This window comes from Cnephaeus nilssonii, assembly GCF_951640355.1.
Source record: "Cnephaeus nilssonii genome assembly, chromosome: 7".
In the NCBI taxonomy this organism is placed as follows: Eukaryota; Metazoa; Chordata; class Mammalia; order Chiroptera; family Vespertilionidae; genus Cnephaeus; species Cnephaeus nilssonii.
Window position 1 is genome coordinate 91862475 of NC_137078.1, and position 18973 is coordinate 91881447.

At 52.1% G+C, this 18973-nt stretch overlaps 1 protein-coding gene across 4 annotated transcripts; it reads right to left on the minus strand.

The window, feature by feature from the left end:
- Positions 1 to 3404: 3404 nt before the first annotated feature.
- On the minus strand, positions 3405 to 11579 carry PLA2G2F (phospholipase A2 group IIF). Of its 4 annotated transcripts, none has more exons than XM_079778183.1 (5): positions 11447 to 11579; positions 10727 to 10776; positions 7402 to 7546; positions 6374 to 6483; positions 3405 to 4100 (listed from the first exon to the last, which is right to left on the minus strand). In XM_079778183.1, exons 1-5 carry the CDS (start codon positions 11557 to 11559, stop codon positions 3892 to 3894), a joined length of 627 nt encoding a protein of 208 aa, XP_079634309.1. In that variant the 5' UTR covers positions 11560 to 11579; the 3' UTR covers positions 3405 to 3891. The 4 variants fall into 4 exon arrangements, with proteins under 4 accessions (XP_079634309.1, XP_079634307.1, XP_079634308.1 ...); XM_079778181.1 differs by having other exon boundaries at positions 6374 to 6522; XM_079778182.1 differs by lacking the exon at positions 11447 to 11579 and having other exon boundaries at positions 10727 to 10927.
- Between the last annotated feature and the right edge of the window lie 7394 nt (positions 11580 to 18973).

Here is an 18973-nt window from a genome sequence, read left to right on the forward strand (position 1 = left end):
AAAAGATTTTGGAAACTCTTTTTAGATGAACATCTTATAACATTAAACAAAGCTAGCCTCATCTCAGGTTATTTCCCTGCTAACTGTTTTTACAGCCCATGCATGTTAGACAAGTATCATAAAAGCCAAACTCTAAAAAGCTTAAAGACATGGGTTTCTTGGTTTACTGTGCTGTTTGGTCTACATGAAGTAGTAGAATCAAAGAATTCATTCTTGCTGTATCTTTACTTGTGCATTTGTTGTTACATTGAATTTATAATATTTACTAGAGGCTTGGTGCATAAAATTTGTGCCCTGGGGGTAGGGGGCATATCCTGCAGTCTGGCCTGCACTCTCTCACAGTCTGGGACTTCTCAGGGGATGTCTGACTGCTGGCTTGTGGCTGGATGGCTTTCTGCTGCTGCATGGCTTGCTGCTTGAGCTTCAACAGCTGCTGCACATGCATGGGCTGGGCCACTACAGTCTGTCCTGTGAACACCACTGAGTAGGTGAGTCAAGAGCGGAGGAAGGCTCACCCTGAGTTCCCTGCGCTTCTCTGAGTCACTGAGTTGTTCAGACTGACTGCCTTCTACAGAGAACAGCACTGGGATCAGGCCTAAGCTGGCAGTTGGACATCCCTCTCATAGTACAGGACCCTTCAGGGGATGTAGCAGTGCTGAGCGGCGCTCCCCCTGTGGGAGTGCACTGACCACCAGGGGGCAGCTCCTGCCTTGAGCATCTGCCCCCTGGTGGCCAGTGTGCGTCATAACAACCGGTCATTCCGGTCATTCTGCTGTAACGGTCACTTAGGCTTTTATATATAGAGATAATTATAAATAAACATCTAGTACAGTGGTCAGCAAATTGCGGCTCATGAGCCACATGTGGCTCTTTGGCCTCTTGAGTTTTTAGCAAAGGTCAGCTTAGGAGTACCCTAATTAAGTTAATAATAATGTACCTACCTATATAGTTTAAGTTTAAAAAATTTGGCTCTCAAAAGAAATTTCAATCGTTGTACTGTTGATATTTGGCTCTGTTGACTAATGAGTTTGCCGACCACTGATATAGTAGATATGATGTTACCCTCTTTAACTAGTAAACCTGAGTATAATAAAGTGTATGCTCATATTATACTTTACTGCTGATAACTCCAAAGACATGGCTGGTTTTGGTAAACCAGTGATATTAAACTGGTCTTATTTATCAAAGATTTGCTCAAATCTTTAAACATGGGCTTAAAAATATTTGGGTTAGTTCTATATTTCTGAGTATTTTAGGAATATTGAATGTATGTAAGTGCTTGTTTATCTCAAAGTCATTTTGAATGGAAGCTTTATAAATGAATTTGGTAATGCCATCTTGAGTAGGAAAATATTACACATACATTATATACTCACATACACACATACTGATGATACAAACAGATATCTTAATAGGTTTCATTCTAAAAATTTAGCCATGATTAAGTAAAACATAGTGATACAGAGTCATTGGTTTAAATAGATCACATCTTTGCTCCATTTTATATTACCGTATTTTCCGGCGTATAAGATGACTGGGCGTATAAGACGACCCCAAACTTTTCCAGTTAAAATATAGAGTTTGGGATATACCCGCCCTATAAGATGACACCCGGCGTATAAGACGACCCCCAACTTTTGAGAAGATTTTCCTGGGTTAAAATGTCGTCTTATACGCCGGAAAATACGGTACTTATCAAATTATGTTTTTGGCAGATGAAACAAATTGAGGTTAATTATTCAACATGAGGGCTAATGCTTTGTACTAATATTTGTGGAAAGGACTTTTAAGGTTTTCATGTGTCCCAATATGTCATCTTATAAAGGCGGTGGGCTGCATTTTAGGCAAGAGACTCAGGGGGCATCAAGCAGTCATCTGGATGTCCTCAAGGCCCATCTGAATGGACAAAATATCCAGTCTGTTTCCAATGAGCCTTTTTCCTTTTTAGCTTTAGGGGTTGCTTTAGGGGACCCCTGAGTCCTGTTGGGGCCCCTTCATAGGCTAGGGGTGTGCAGAAGTGATTCAAGTGACTGTAGGAAGTTGAGGGGCTAGAGTGGGCAGGAAAAGGGGATGGCCGGGTGGACAGAGGGATGAGAAGGTAGAGATTTAAAGGGGGTCCTATTAATAGATTCATGGGTACTGAAGGGAAGACCAAAGGTGGTAAGAGAAGGAGATGGGAAGGAAGAGGCCTTAGAGGAACCAGTTTGTGGAGGTCTCAGGTTTCCCAAAGAAGCCAGCGAAGTTCCAAATTCAGCAGGGGTTTGAGAAGTGGGGTTTCAGTTGACTAGGAAGTTCCTTTGGGAAGAGCAGGATCAATAGGGAGAACAGAGAAGCTTCCCAAAGAGCCAGGGGGAAATGCCCAGCCTAGGGAGTTAGGGAATGCATCCCTACTCAAAAGAAAGAGTCAGGAAGAATGACTTCCAGCCCAGTGGGCACTTTTCAGACAAATCAGCCCTGAATTCTCACCAGCTTCAGAAACTCGAACCTTAGGAATCAAAGCCTGTCCTCCCCACACTGCAGCAGGCACTAATCCACAGCCCTGGCTCAGGAGTTGGACTCACCAGTGGACCCTGATCCATCAGGCAAAGGCTTCCAAGGTGCACACTTGGGGTCCTGGATGAGAGGTCTGGGGTCCAATGATGAATCAGATATCCCCCAAGTCACGGCACCACGGACATGAGAAAACCAGAAGCTGGACAGTAGGTTAAGTGGTAGAAACAGATTTTATTCAAGACTCTTGCAACAGGGGGCAGTATAGCACTGGGCTCAATTCTTAATACAACAATTGCAAAGCCACACTTTTCTTAAGTGGGGATTTATAGGAGCCGGAGGTGGGTTGGGGGATGGAAAATGGCTAAGAGGGTAAGACAATTCTTGCTAAACTGACCTAATAGGATTCTTGCTGAAGGCAGGCCAGGGCGATCAGACGGTGGAGGATATGGAATCTGGTCAGACATTGATGGTGGGTGGGGATTCTTGCTAAAATGACAAGGCAGGATTCTTGCTAAAGCTAGGTGATGCCCAGATGGACGTGGAAACCCAAAGGTTGCTAAGCGGCCTCAGGAGCCGGAGTAAAGATTGGCCAAGGAGAACACCTTTGGCCATGGCGGCTCCTAGACCAATGTAAAGCAAGTGCAGCCCCGTCCACAAACCTTGGCATGAAAGATCTCCTAACCTGAAAGGAGTGGTAAGGAAGGAGAGAGCCTCTAGATTGCAGGACCCCCTTCCTCAAAAAATGTGACCCTCACTCCTCCTCTCCACCTTCAGACTCTTCAACCCAGCTCCACACCTCTGGTTCAGATATCTGACCCTCCCCCCGTCTCACCTCTCTCTCACCTTCTCCCCACCCTTCCCTCTTCCCCAGGCTGCTCCCTCCCTGCCTCCCAGAATCTTCTGCTCAGCTTCCCGCCCAGGCCTTGGTTTCCCTTTTCACCCAGGTGGGTCCCAGCCCTCAGCCTTCCCTCGCTCAGGGCTAAGGTCTTTCCACCCACTGGCCTGGCTGCTGCATGAGGGGAGGTGCAGGGGGAGAGGCTGAGGGCTGGGCCCTGCTTCTCCTGTGTTTGTCAGAGACCTGGGGGCCTGGGGCCTCTCTTTCAGGTCTCGTCTTCCATACTCAGGAGTGACCCCAACAAGCCACACGTTCCCTGCCAAGTCCAGGACCAACAGCAGGACACGGACACGCCCAGTACTGGGCTGGAGGACCCCGGTGGCCACAGTCAGGGCCCAGGCCTTCCTGAGTCCTCTGGGGACCAGCCTTGCTGGAGGGCTCCAGGGAGAAGGTGGCAGGGTAGCCCGTAGGCTCCAGATCCACCCCCACCTCTGCCGGTTCCATGTGTCTGGTCCCCAGAGCAGGAACTGCCACCCTTCTTCTCTGTCAGCCCCCAGAGGGCACTAGGGCAGTGCAGGGGGTGGCGAGGAGGGGGGGCTACAGGTCTCCTTCTTGGGCGGCTCATAGATGCTGCAGTTGGGGGTGGTGCCCTGGCAGTAGATGTTGAGGTAGTTGCGATGCTTCTCGTTGTACCTCTGCCTCTGGAAGCACAGAGCCACGCTCTTGTCGCACTCGCACGTCTGCCTGTCGCAGTCTGTCTGGTTGCGATCTCCTGCGGGGAGGGGAGTGCATGCAGTCTGAGGGCCCAGGGGTCCAGGGCCAGCTGCACCAGCGCCCCCGGCAGGCCCACCCCAGGCCTGTGAGCTCCGAAGCGCTGGGCTGGGCAGCCTGCGTTAACAGCCCTCCCGGGGGCTCTGGTCCATGCTGAACTCGGAGAACCCCTCAAGCTCAGCATGTCATTGCATCGTTGGGAAACTGAGGCTCAGAGGGGGGGTGGGTTTACCTAAGTCACCAACAAACCCAAGGCAGAGCTGGGACGAGAACTCAGGTGTCAGGAACTCTCTCCCATCACAGAATGGCAGAACACCCACCCTGGAGGGCGTTCGTGCTAAGGATCCAATGAGGAAAACACTTCCTCCCATGGAGCAAACGCCTAATGCATGGTAACTGCTGCTGCTGCTATTAATATTAGCCTCCAGAAATCATTTACCCCAATAATTCCCCACCTGAGGTGTGCATTCAAATCAGCTGGCAGGCTTGTTAAAACTGACCGCCCAGCTCCACCCCTAGAGCTTCGGATTCAGTAGGTCAGGCGGAGCCTGATAATCTGCATTTCTGACAGCTGCCATGGTGATGCCGATGCCCCAGGTTGGGGAACACCCTTTGAGAACCACCCACTAGCCAATGGTTTGCAAATATTTCAACCTTTCCATCAGCAGAACCCTTTCTCTTAAATGAAACTCTTTCCCGAAGACTAATACATCAAACAGCTGAAAGAGAAGCCTCTTAAACTGTAATATACATTAAAGAGCCAGCCGGACCACTCAGGGACACACACCCGCCCCCTTTCCCCCCCCTGAACCCCCCCGCCTCTCCCCCCTCCCCCCCCTCCCCCCGCCATCACCTCTCACAGCAGCTATTCCCCCTGCTCCAGGAATCCCCAGAAGTTATCATGAAAACCACTGCTTGGGGTTAAATGAAGGAACACCCCCTCTTTCAAGCCAGCCCCTCTGCCCCATGTTTGAACAGCAGAATATGAGGCCCACAGAGCCCCAAGTTCCCCAAGTTCCCAAGGGCCCCAGGTGCGCCCAGTTCCCCCCCCCCCCCCCCCCCCGCCCCCTCACTCCAGACTCTTTCCCAGAGAACAGGAGACGAGTTTCCTTGCAAAGCTGGGGTTGCTGGTGAGCTGTTAGTGAGGGACAAGGAGCACAGCCTGGTTAAGAAAGGAGACAAAGAGAGCTCAGGCTGCCCACAGCACTGGATCGGGGGCACCTGCTGCCCCAGGGAGGGGCGCGAAGGGGAGGCAGGGCAGGGACACCTGGGCCATTAGCTTGGATACCGCACCCGTTGGGGGAAGACCATGGGGAGTCCCGATAAAGGAGGAAACCCCACCAGGCCTGACTCCAATAGCTTGAAATCTGGAAACTCTGAGGGTCCTGGGATGGCGCCACCTTCTGGTGGGGTCCCAGTGACAGAACTGAAAGGGAACCAAACCCCTTCATGTACCCATGGGGAGACTGAAGCCAGGTAGGGAAGGGCCTGCCCAAGGCTACAGGGCCAGGAGATGCTGGCAGAACCCGGCTTTACACCCCCAACCCCCGGCTCCCAGGCCAGTGTCAGAAAGTCTCACACTCACCTAAGACAGTGGTCGGCAAACTCATTAGTCAACAGAGCCAAATATCAACAGTACAACGATTGAAATTCCTTTTGAGAGCCACATTTTTTAAACTTAAACTTCTTCTAACGCCACTTCTTCAAAATAGACTCGCCCAGGCCTTGGTATTTTGTGGAAGAGCCACACTCAAGGGGCCAAAGAGCCGCATGTGGCTCGTGAGCCGCAGTTTGCCGACCACGGACCTAAGAGGTTCCTGAGCCCCACCCAGACCCACTGAATCAGAATCTACAAAGCTGCAGAATCTCCAGGACGAGAGAAATGGGGACCAGGTCAGGCTTGGGGATCAGAGCATACCAGGGAGACGTGCCAGAGCCACAGCGAGGGTTGTTAGAGTTAACAAACAACAAAAACAAGAGGCCTGGTTAATTTGAATTTCAGACAAACATATTTTTAGTATAAGTATATCCCAAATATTGCATGGAACATCCTTATGCTAATTCTTAAATTCTATACTAACACTAATTGGCGTTGTGCTAATATTAAATTTTTAGTATAAGTATATCCCATGAAATGTTTACGATCTACTTATGCGTAAACATTTTTCGTTGTTTATCTGAACTTCAAATTTAACTGGGCGTCCTGTGTTTCATCTGGCAGCCCTGCACAGGGCCCTAGCACAGGCTGGGGCAGGTGTCGGGGGAGGGACTCACTGCAGACAATCGTCGTTTTGTTCTCGATGCTGTACTCATAATGGTCCACGTAGGTGTGGCAGCCCTGGTCAAAGAGCTTCTGGTAGCAGCAGTCATGGGCATGGCAGCACCTAGGGGCGGGTGGAGGAGAACAGGCCCGCATCGCCGGGCTAGGCCCATCTCCTATCAGCAGAGAGCCTGACCATCTGTCCCATTTCCCCACTGGTCAGACCTCCAGACTGAGGCCCAGAGAGGGGTAGTTACTTTCCTGAGGTCACACAGCCAGGAAAAGCAGGCCAGTGCCCCAGGTTCTTGTCCATGACTATGTCTCTTGGTCTGTGCCCAGGGCTCCAGCTTCCCCCCTTGGAGCCCTGGCTGCAGCTGCAGGAAGGGCCAGGTGGTCCAGCAACATGGTCAGGTGGGAGGGAGGGTTAGGGTTGTACACTGACTATATGCAGAGGCCATACCTGGCTGTGCATGGTGCCCAGGAAGAACCAAGGTCTGAAGGCTTGAGTGGGGGGGTGGGAGGTGGGGGACAGGAAGCAATTGTGGGGTGGCTGTTCCTATCCCCTCTGGTGGAGGGAAAACAATTAGCCAACATGCATTTATTAAGCTCCCGGTGATACCAGACTTGGTGCTGGCTGCTTTTGGGGAGACAGGAGTGGAAGACAAGCCATGACTTCAGGACTCCCTGTCGGATGGAGGAAGCACTCACAGCCCTGACCTTCAGAGCCTGCCATCTGATGGGGGCAGGGGTCGCAGCCCTTGCCTTTGTCAAGCATAAGCGTGTGCTTGGGGGAGGTCAGAGGTTCTTCCTGGCGAGAGTGAGAGTTCAAATGCTTCCGGGCCCGAGACCTTTGTGATGGACAATAGTGTGTCCACCATGGTTGGAGAGGACACGGGTCAAAGGTCAGCTTGTCGTCACTAATTCATCAAACAAGCCTCATCGTTTGGGGAAAGGGCCTCTCCCACCTCTCGAAGATAGAGATCAGTCTGACCTCCTCTGCCCCACCCGGTTCTGACAGCAGCCCTGGCATTCTGGAACCTACCAGTCTACTTCATCCATGGGCAGGCCACGCCCCCCCAGCCCGCAGTAGCAGCCGTAGCCCACGAAGGACAGGATGGCATTTTTCCCCGTGATGGCTTCCACCATGGACTTCAGGTTGAACAGGCTGCTGTGCGCTGCAGGCAGGGCTGCAAGAGAACCAAGGGGAAGCTGTGCGCAGCCTGCCCTGTCCGCCTGGCTGTCCTCCCCACACCCAGGCCCGGGGAATGGGGGCGGGCGGGCGGGCAGAGCGGGAGGAAGGAAGCCATGTACAGAGAGTGCAGAGCCCACGTTCTTACAGTAAGCCCTGGGGCCCTGAGAAAATAATAATAGTTACCATTATGCCGAGGACACCTCAGTGCCTATCAGGCGCTGTCCTAGGCCCCTTCCGCACATTAACTCATCGAGTGCTCACTGCAGCCTGATGACAGGCTATTGTGGTGGAGCTGCCCATTTTACAGATGAGATCGCTGAGGCCCAGAGCATTTAGTAACTTGCCCAAGAACACATTGAAAAGAGGCAGAGACAGAATTTGGACCCAGGCAGTGAGAATCCAAGGCCCAACTGCCCGGGAAACTAAGGAGCTTCGCACATGGACCTGCTCTTCAGGACACTGGGGTTTGATTCTGGGCCCTTCTGGCTTGGCCTGGCTCCTCTGTGCCCAGCGGGGACTCAGCGTCCCAACCACAGTCCTGGGGCTGGTGCATCTCAGGATAAATCCAGAGACAACTGGGTGCCCTGGTCATTCAATGAAGACACACACATAAACACACACACACACACACACACACACACACACACACACACACACACACAGAGGCAGGAGAGCTGCTCTAGCCCCAACTGATGAGCAAACGAAGGCTCAGAACAGTGACTGTCTCAGAGCCTGGAGTGGCATAGCCCAGGCGTGAGTCCAGGTTTGTGTGCCCCAGCTGTGATGCCAGCACCATGCAGGGCCGCTCCTGCCTGTCTCCCCCTCCCTGGGCTCCTCCAGCTGGGCCCAGGACTGGGTGCCCAGTGCAGCTCCCTGTCCCCACTCTCTCCACACTCCCCACCCTCCTCCACAGCCTGAATAGGGGGGCGCCAAGAACTTCAGAAACTGGAGACTGGATGGAATCCCAAAGGCCGCGACTACTTGCTTCTGAGACGTGGTTGTCCCACATCACTAGTGACAGGAAACTCACCATCTCAACCTGCCTTAGTGGGACGAGCACAGACAGACGGGGGCCCATAACTACAACCCTTAGGGCTCCATTTTCCCATCTGTAAAATGGGAACATTAGTACTGACCTCCTGGGATTCCCCCGGGGCAGTGTCCCGTTTGGAGCCAGCATGCACCAGACACTCGCTCCCTGCATGGCACCTGCCAACTCCTGGGGCTTGTTAGGACCCTGGGCCGGACCTCCCTGCCCCCTCAGAGAGCTGATGTTGGGAATCCCTGTCTATTGGCTCTGCGATTTTCGACATGACAGAGAATAAGGAGCAAACAAGAGAGGACATGGGCAAGAAGTGGGGAGAAGTGACACATGTCTTTAAGAGGATGGTTTAGAGCCATATCAGTGTCTACACGGGGGCCCGGGACAGGGAGAGAGAGGACCCTGCATGTTGTGGGCCTGAGCCTGTCTCTCTAGCTGCACAGAGATTTGGCAGTGATGACTGTTGAAAGGCCGGGGGGTGGGGAGTGTGGGGGGTGTCTGGGAAGGTTAGCTCTTCACCCCCGACCCTCACCTCTGCTCTGCTGGCTTCTTGGTGCTGGAGAAAAATGTGTGTGCCAAGCAGCTTGGGAGTCGGGTGGACTGGGTTTGCAAACAGGTTTAACACTGTGAGACTGTCGGCAGGTTGCGTAACCTCTTTGACCTCCATTCCTAAATCTGACGACAGCCAACAATGGCATTCCCGTGCGGGGCGCCCTGTGCAGAGCCCCTGAGGTCCTGTGTGAGGTCCTGGCCCCCTCACTCCCCAACCTGAGCCCCAACCTCCTGCCCCACCCATCCTCTAGCTGTGCAGGCGTTACCCCCGCCGGGTGGCTTCATCCCCAGGGCCCATCACACAAAAGGTGGGCACACACAGACCCACACAGACAGACACACCCACCTCATCCTCTCCTCCATACGCTGCACACTGCTACACACACTCACGCATACTTCATACACTCACACCTCACACACAGATATGCACACTCTCCTGGTTGTCAATGAAACACACTCATACGCACGCTCACCCACAAATACCTCACACACTCAGGCACAACTTATACATCTCACTCATACACACATTCACACATCACAAACACACTCTCCCACAGGCAGCGCCCAGAGTGGAATCCGCGGCCTGAAGCGAGGCCACATCCTCGCTCCAATTGCAAGACACAAAGTCTGCGCTCAGTCGGGCCAGAGGCTCTGTCCCTGGCCAGTGGTTTGGGCTGAACTCAAGTGGTTATTTTCCAAATAACAGGCCACTTTGCCCGAATTCACCCAGCAGTGTCTCATGTCCGGCCACATGGAGCCTTATTTTGCTTCTGGCATTTCTTTTCCTCCACGCGGGCCGTGTCCAGGAGAGGGGGAGCAGGCTGCACGGAACGCCAGTGAGAGGTTCAGTTCATCTTCTATCGACCCGAGGCACCTGCCACCGGAACGCCTAGGTGTGTGGGGGTTCAATGTGCGTCAGGGGCTTCAGCTGCCCCCGACCCACATGCCCGGGGTTACCTCCCTGGGTAAGAAGTCCCCGGACCTGTTCCATCAACTTTTTATATGCTCACATAGACACCACTGCTCCATACACACCACATACAGGTGTATGCACCCCTACGTTCTTATACACCCTCTAGACACACATAACTCAGTTAATACACACACACACTCTATTGAAATGTGTACACACAGGGACATCATTGTATGCTCAGGCACACCTACACACACATAGACACATGAGTATGTCCACACATAAACTATTAGCTTCCGTCTACATGTACACACGTACACAAACACACCTCCAGTGTACACAAACACCCAGGTTTGCCGGGGTGCCCAGACGCCCAGTGAATGCCACCACTTTACGATGTTTGCTCAGCTCTGGGCCCTGCCTCTTGAGGCTTGTAAATGCCAACTGCTCGTGGTATGTGTTTACATACACGTGGAGGAGGAATGAGCAGCCCCGGAGAGAGGGTGAAGCCTGACAGGGGCTGAGCGGGAAACTGGAGGCCCAGAAAGATGAAGGACAGCCCCAAGGTTTTGCTGCTGCTCAGCAGATGGAGAAGCAGGAGGCCCAAGGTCAAGGGAGAAAGCCTGGGGTGGGGGTGAAGGAGGCATCTCCCCAGAGCCTTTACTCACTGCTGCCGGCCAGGATGGCGACGGTGAAGAACTTCAAAGCCAGGCTAGATCTGAGAGAGGACGAAACCCGGGTCCTGAGTCCGGCCATTCCTCCTTCCTGCAATTCCAGGCCTGCTGCTCCCTCCCGGGCCTCATTATCATTACAGGTGCCCTCAATGCTGTCCCTTGTTGACCCTGGCGACATTGATGCCGTGGTTCCTGCTGCCCATCCCTGTGATTAGCAGCTCCAGGAAGAACTGAGCACCTCCTACCTGCCCTGTGCACCTCCCGAAGGCTCAGCCCCCAGAACGGCGGAGCCAGGAGGCACCAGGAGCCTTTCCCCTCCCACCGGAGCAGGAGTTGGCTCATTGCCTCATGGGGTTGGATCACTGTTGCAGATCAGAACCAAACCCCTGCCATATTTGGGCCAGAAAGTCATGTGACTCAACGGGGTAGCCGAGTCTTGCACTCAGAGCCAAGGGACCTGGATCCTTGGATTCTAGTCCCAGCCCCGCTTCTAAAATGCTGTGTGACCTCCGATAGACCTCTTAGCCTCTCTGAGCCTGGATTGCCTCATGAGGATGGACTAGATGATCCGTAAGGCCCTTCTGGTGCTGAAAATGCAGTGACATTTCTCAGCCACCCCTCAGAGACTCAGAGCTCTCCTTCCGGATACAGTTCCCCACCTCCATCCCTGCTGCTCGGCATGGAGGGTTCTGTCCCCAGGGAGCAGGCACGTACCTGGAGGTCCTCGAAGAAGAGGCCCTAAGACCAGGGCCCCGCCACCCAGAGGGGTGTCTAACCAGCACCGTCTTCCTGAACCCTCTGGGGTAGGCCTGCGCCCCATCTGCCATGTTCAGGGTTCTGGGGGGCCAGCGACATAGGGCTCCAAAGGTCCGAGATCTGCTCCAAAGGCTCCGGGGAGTAGGCCCCAGCTTCTCACTGCCACCTACACTGGCAGGTTCGTGCCGGGGCAGTGCCCCTGGGCAGGAGGCTGGTGACACATGGCCTAGAAAAAGGAGGCTCCACCCCCTCCCTCCCACCACCACCTCCACCCCGCCCACAGCTGCCTGGTGAAGTCCCCACCCCCGGTGCTCTGGCCTGCAGAGGGTGGGGGTTTGTGCACCTGGCCAGGAGTTGGCCCCTCCCGTTGCATCTGGAAAAAAAAAAAAATTAGTCCAAAGTCCTCTCTATCCCCATCCGAAAAGGATGTTAACGTTATTTAATGACACTTGCTACAGGACAGTGGGCCAGACTTTACCCAAGGGGGCCGTTACAATGGGGTCTCGCCTTGGGGAAGAGAGATTGAACTTAACTCCAACAAGGAGAAATGGGAATTGATAGCCAAGGAGGAGGGTGGGGGTCAGTGGATGGAAAATACTGAGAGGAAACATCAGGGGTTAGGGGGATGCTGGCTGAAGGCAGGCCAGGGTGATCAGACATCATGCGGGAGAGGGGGAAGGGAGGGAGGGGGCTGAGGAACTTCATCAGATAGATATTGGTGATGATCAGATATCGAGGATGGGGATTCTGGCTGAACTGACTTAACAGGATTCTTCCTAAAATTGGACAAAACAAAGACAAACACGGAAGCCCAAAAGCCGGGGCCTAGTTGAGCAAGAGTTCAAGAGAGACAGAGTGGAATTTGGTCAAGCGGAGAATGTTCGCCAGGGTCTCCACGGCTAGGTGCCTGTCTGTAGGCTTCCCTCCACCTCTGCAGCATGTCGGTGCCCACATCTGGCTAAGACGGAGGGCACAGCACATGCACCTGGCAGGAAGCCCGACCCGGAGCAGAGCTTCCCCACCTGAACCACGGGCACGCGCCCCCACGCCCCTCACGCTGAGCAGATCCCTGACCCCACACTAGATCCAGTCGGAGCCCCCTCCCCACCAAGTCTGACAGCCAAAATGTCTCCAGACATCACAGATGTGCCCTAGGGGGCTCAGTGGCTTCAGGTTGAGAGCCCCATGGCCTGCGAGTCGGTGCCATGTGCCCCTAGATAGAGGGCGGCATGCGTGTGGGAAAGATGGACAGGAGAGGAGCAGAGGGGTCTGGAGTTTGGGGAGCCCCTGGAGGATGGCATAGTCCCACGGATGGGGCTCCGACCGCAGCACCCCCGCAGCTCGGCTCTGAGACCCTGGCAGCAAAGTTCCCTTCCCTGCCCCCCGTGTCCTCAGCTGTGGACTGGATGTAACCGGCTTCCCCGAGAGAGGTTGGTTGGACAGATGGCAGGTGCCGTGCCAGGTGGGCATGGGGTAGGCACCCAGTGAAAGATCTGATTGCTGCCAAGCCCAAGCTCCATTTCCAGTCTTTTTAAAAAATATATATTTTTATTGATTTTAAAGAGGAAGGGGAATGGAGAGATAGAAACATCAATGATGAGAATCATTGATCGGCTGCCTCCTGCACACCCGCCACTGGGGATCGAGCCCGCAACCCAGGGATGTGCCCTTGACCGGAATCGAACCTGGGACCCTTCAGTCCATAGACCGATGCTCTATTCACTGAGCCAAACCCGTCTCCAGTCTTGAGGTGAACTGGGGTGGTGGGAAGGGGAGCAAGACATGGGGAGGGAAGAGTACTCTTGGAAATTAAAACTCCAAGTAACCCCCCACCTTCGCATTGGCCCTGCTCTCCCAATGCCCCCAAGTGGCTGACAGCGGACTGAAGGGACCCTCTGGGGCTTCCCTTCCTAGGAATCTACCACACCAACTGGCCAGCCTGTCCCACAGGTCACCCCCCTCCTCCCAGCCCCATCCTGCCTCTGCCCAACGTCCTCTCCATGGATCCAGGCCCTTCTCCTTCCCAGCAGTTCTGGGAAACCCCCACTGCATCCAGGCACACACCGGCCCGGGGAGGGTGTTCATTTCCACTTGCTTCCACATCCCTCCGTCGGTGCCCGTGCACATCCTGGTGTGTGACTCTTGACGCTTCACTCAGACCGGGGGTCCCGGGGAACAGGGGACTCTATTTCCTCCAAAGCCCGGGGATTCCCAGGGACAGGACCTGCCTCGTCAGGCTGGGAGCTCCCTGAGGACCGAGAGTGCTGGGAGGAGGCTGGGCTCCGCTGTCACTTGTCTGCACAAAGCTTGGTTCGGTCTTTGCTTCGATTTTGCATAAGCCTCATAATGGTATCACAGCCTCGGAAGGAAGAAGAACTAAGAAGTAAGGCCAGAACAGTCCACACCGGGACGATATAGCCTCCAACAGGTAGGTAATCCAGTGCCACTTAGATGTGTGCCAAGGAGGCCACTGCCAGGGTGGGGACCCCTGCAGGCCTCCAAACAGCCCTGTTGCCAGGGTGTCTCGTACTCCCGCTGGCTGTGCTGGTTGGGCTGGTCTGCAGAGGGCAAGCCCCTGAAGTGGGGGGATCAGCTCTTCCCTCTCCCCGCCCTCCCCCTACCAAGCACAGGGTGCTCAGTACCCAAAGTCAATAAACTGGTCGACCAGGTATTTCCACTTGGGGAACTGTAAACGAAGATGCCAGCACAGATGAAAAAGATACTGACTGTGGTGTTTTATATGATGCACCCCCAAAATCAGGAGCAACTTAAGGTAGGGGTTAGTTAAGCAAGTTCTTAATCAGCCATCCATAATCCATAATGTTTTTAAAGATTTGATAATACAAAAAACAAAATCCTGGATATGAAGGGTAATAGCAATTTTGTAAAAACCAAAAGAGGGGGGGCGGGAAATGAGAGGTTTGGCATGCATATATATAAAAATCATCGGAAGGATATACAGCAAAACATTAGTAATGGTTCTTTTTAGGCAGTGGAATAGCTGATGGTTTTATTTTATTACTTGTAATTTTCTGTATTAAAATGGCTGTAAGACAATACCACTAAGATGGAATAGTCAATTTCCTTGAAAGACACAAACTCACTCAACTGGAAATAGCCTATATCTATTAAAGAAAATTAATGTTCAATTGTAGCTTAAAACCTTCTCATAAATGAACTCCAGGTCCAGATGCCTTCACTGGTGAATTCAACCCAATAACAATACTGCGTTAACTGCTAGGGCTGCTGTAGCAAAATACCACAGACGGGGTGGCTTAAACAATAGACATTTATTTTCTCACAGCTCTGGAGGCTGGAAGCCCAAGGTCAAGGTGAAGGCAGATTTGGTTTCATTTGGAGGCCTCTCTCCTTGGCTTGCGGATGGCCACCTTCTCACCGTCCTCATATGGTCTTTCCTCTGTGCGTGCACCATCTTCTTGTCTCTTTGTGAGCCCAACTTTCCTCTTCTTATACAGGCCACAACATATTACGTGATTTTACTTATAGAAAACGAACAGGCAAATCTATAGAGATGGAAAGCAGCTTAGTGGTTGGCCAAGGCTGTGGTAGAGGCGGATGCGGAGAAACTGTTAATGGATAGGGTTATTTTGGGGGGGTTGTTGAAAATGTTCTAAAATTAGATTGTGGTGATGGTTGCATAACTGTGCATATACAAAAAAAAAAACTCACATCGATTTATACACTGAGAAATGAATAAATGGGATGGTATGCAAGTTATATTTCAGTAAAGCTTTTTTTTTTTAATGGAACATTTTATTCAAATTTTAAAAGGAAGAAAATTCTGATACATATCATATGGATGCAGCTTAAGGCCATTATGTTAAGTGAAATAAGCCGGTCACAAAAGGACAAATACTGCATGATTCCACTCAGATGAGGAACTTGGAAGAGTCAGATTCATAGAGACAGGAAGTAGAATAGTGGTTGCCAGGAACTGGGGAGAGAGAAACGGAGTGTTTCACAGGTGCAGAGTTTCAGTTTTGCAAGATGAAGAGTTCTGTGGATGGATGGCGGTGATGGCTCACCACAGTGTGAGCGTACCTAATGCCACTGAACTGCACACTCAACCGTGATCAACATGGTCAACATTGTTGAGTATATTTTACCAAAAAAAATTAAAATAAATATTAAAAATGGATCATAGAGCCCTACTGGTTTGGCTCAGTGGATAGAGCGTCGGCCTGCGGACTGAAGGGTCCCAGGTTCCATTCTGGTCAAGGGCATGTACCTTGGTTGCGGGCACATCCCCATTGGGGGGTGTGCAAGAGGCAGCTGACTGATGTTTCTCTCTCATCGACGTTTCTAACTCTCTATCCCTCTCCCTTCCTCTCTGTAAAAAATCAATAAAATATATTTTTAAAAAATGGATCATAGACCCATTTGTAAAACCATACAAACGTCTTGGGGTCCACAGTCATCCCCCGATTCTGACTCCTTAGGCAGATCCACCCACTTTGTGCAAATCCGCATGAGGCCCCCACCCCCATCCATCAGACGGGCCACGGGGGGTCTGCACAGCCCAGCTTCCCATCAGCTTAAATGTGTCTGCTCACTCCAGGGACACCAAAAGTCCCTAGCGGGCAGGGGCGGGGTCTGCCTGGCGGCCAGCATGTAGTTGGTGCTCAGGAAAGCCCTTCATTTGCTGGGTGGCTGGGAGATTTCTTACAAGTGTGCTCCTTGTCTTCCATAAGCTAATGCCAATAATGAGAACACCAACTACCACCATTGAGCGCTTATGGTATGCAAGCCTAGCATCGTCTAGGCCCCATGTCTCAGCATCTGCACAAAAACCCCATTGTGTAGGCGGGGCCTTCTCCTTTTCCTCCACCCCATTTAACAAGGTGAGAAAACAGCCGGGGAGTCAGAATGACCTCTAAGCCGCCTTCTGATGGCCCAGGCGCTGCTGCGTCCCAGCAGGATGTGGCCTTGAGACAGGCAGCAGGGGGTCTCACCAGGTCTGAAGACAAAACAAGAACCTTTGAGCCATGACTGTGTCAAAGCTGCTGGGCATGGGAATGGTCCAGCGATTTTGAAAGAAGATTCTGTGGCCACTAGCCTGAGCTTGGGTCACTCTGCGTGCACTGAGAGGTCAAAGTGGAAATCCCCGCTGTGGGTGACCAGCTCTGTATCAATTAGAAACCAGTCTCTGGGCCCGAGGTGTGGGGAGAGGTCAGTGTGCCCAGCCCTATGCTTAGGTCAGAACCTTAGACTCTTTCCTCCTGGGAGGAGGGGTCACCGGGTGCCATGCGTTTACTGACCACCTACTGTATACCTATCATTCTACCTGTGATTATGACAACACGCCTTAGGGGGATGCATCACTGGGCCCATATTTTGGATGGGAAAACTAAGGCTCAGGGAGCCGATGTGTTGTAATCACGGTGATGCCATTAGTAAGCTGGAATTCAAACCCAGATCTGACTGATATCAAAGCTGGGTTTTCTTTGTACACACAGCCTGACTTCATCATCTAGAAGGCTATTGGAAGTAACTCCCTCTGCCCATTTGCGCCCTCAAATTTGTAGAAGTATGATATACATAGGAAAATGCACACATTACAACAGCGGGGTGAATTTTCCCAACTTGAACACACCAATGTAACCCACAGCCGGCCAAGGAAAGAGCAGCAGCAGCACCCGAAGCCCTCCTGTCATCTGTCTAGTCCCCACCCCCTCAGCGGGGAACCCTGTCCCGACTCGTAAAAGCGAGATTCAGTTTGGCTGTGTTGGAAGGTCATACACACAGAGTCTGTACTCTTTGGTGTCGGCCTTTTGGGTCAGCATTAGGTGTTTGAGGTTTTTTCCATGTTGCTGTGTGTAGTTTCGGCCCCTGGTCTTGTTATCCCGAAGCGGCTCTTCCTCAACGGATCCATTCTGCTGTAGGCAGGCACTTGGGGGCGGGGCGCTCTGGTTGTTTACTCCGCTTGCTTTGGTTCTGCCTTGGTGCAGCTGCAGGAAAGTGGGTCCCTCTCCCCCAAAGGCAGCTCAGCTCTCTCCCTCCCTTCTCTTTTCCTGCTGGAAGTCCCGGGGAAGCCCAGCTTTCACTTCCTCGTGTCCTGCAAACCTCCAGTAAGTCCGAGCTTCGTCTCTAACATCGTCTGGCAATTCATCTCGGATAGAGTCCAGGCAGGGGACCATCCTGGTACATGGAGCTTCGCAGGGAGAAATGAGTCGAGGGGAGGTCCTGGTCCCTGGCTGAGAGGACGTGGGGTCATCCATGGGGTACCCCTTGGGAGATGGGGGTCCTCTTTCTTTTCAGCAGGGAGGTTGGGGACAGCAGACTTGCAGGCTCTGCCAGCTCTTCTCATGCCCACCTCCATCTATACCAGGAGGGCAGGAAAGTCACAGCAGAGCCCTGGGTACAATGCCTCGTCTGTGAAATGGGGATTAGGGCAGTAACCACGCGCATGTACTATGTGGGACCACTTAGAACAGGGCCTGGGAAGGGCAGCTCCTGGCAGACCTATGTTGTAACCCAAACTCTGCCTCGTACCTGCTTGTGACCCTGGGTACGTTTCTGAGCTCGTCTCTCACTTGTAAAATGGACGCAGCAGTATCTCCCTTGTGGTGTGGACGTGAAAATCACATAACAAGCCGGTGCCTGACGCACGGTAGAGGCTCCGCAAATGGTAACTCTTCTTCATTGAATAAGCGCTCCAGCACCTAAGCCCCCTCCTGCTGCTTTGCGCCCACCACCTGGAGATCTTGGTGCATTATCAAGTGTTTTTCCTACTGTTGCCACGGATGTGAAAACCCACAGATTTGCTGACAAGTCTCAAGAAACCACCAGGCCCAATGAATACGCACATGCTGCCAATGGAGGCAGATGCAGGGGTTCTGAATTTCTACAGATTTCAGAGAAAGGAAGAGGCTTAAAAACATTTCTATCATCTGACCCAGCAATTTCACTTCTGGAAATGTACTGGAAAGAAACCACCCTTGCCCAGCTGGTGTGGCTCAGTAGCTGAGCATTGACCTATGAACCAAGAGGTCATGGTTCAATTCCCGGTCAGGGCACATGCTCGGGTTTCAGGCTCCATCCCCAGTAGGGGGCATGCAGGAGGCAACCAATCATGACTGTCTCTCATTATTGATGTTTCTATCTCTCCTTCTCCCTTCTTATCTGAAATCAATAAAATATATACTTTTTTTAAAAAGAGAAACCACGCTTTAAAAATAGACAAAGTTTTATTATCATAGTGTGATCTATAATATGAGCAGTGGTGATCTTAAGTCATAATGAGGAAAAAATCAAAGAAATAGACCCAGAAATGACCCCAATGATAGCATTAGTAGATACCAACATTAAGACAGTTATTATAACTATATTCTCTATGGGTAAGAAGATAGAGGAGAGCTTGTGCATATTAAGTAGAAACACCGAAGATATAAAAAGACCCAGATTAAATTTCTAGAGATAGAAAAATACACTGTCTGAGATGAAAGATAGAGTAGATAGGATTAA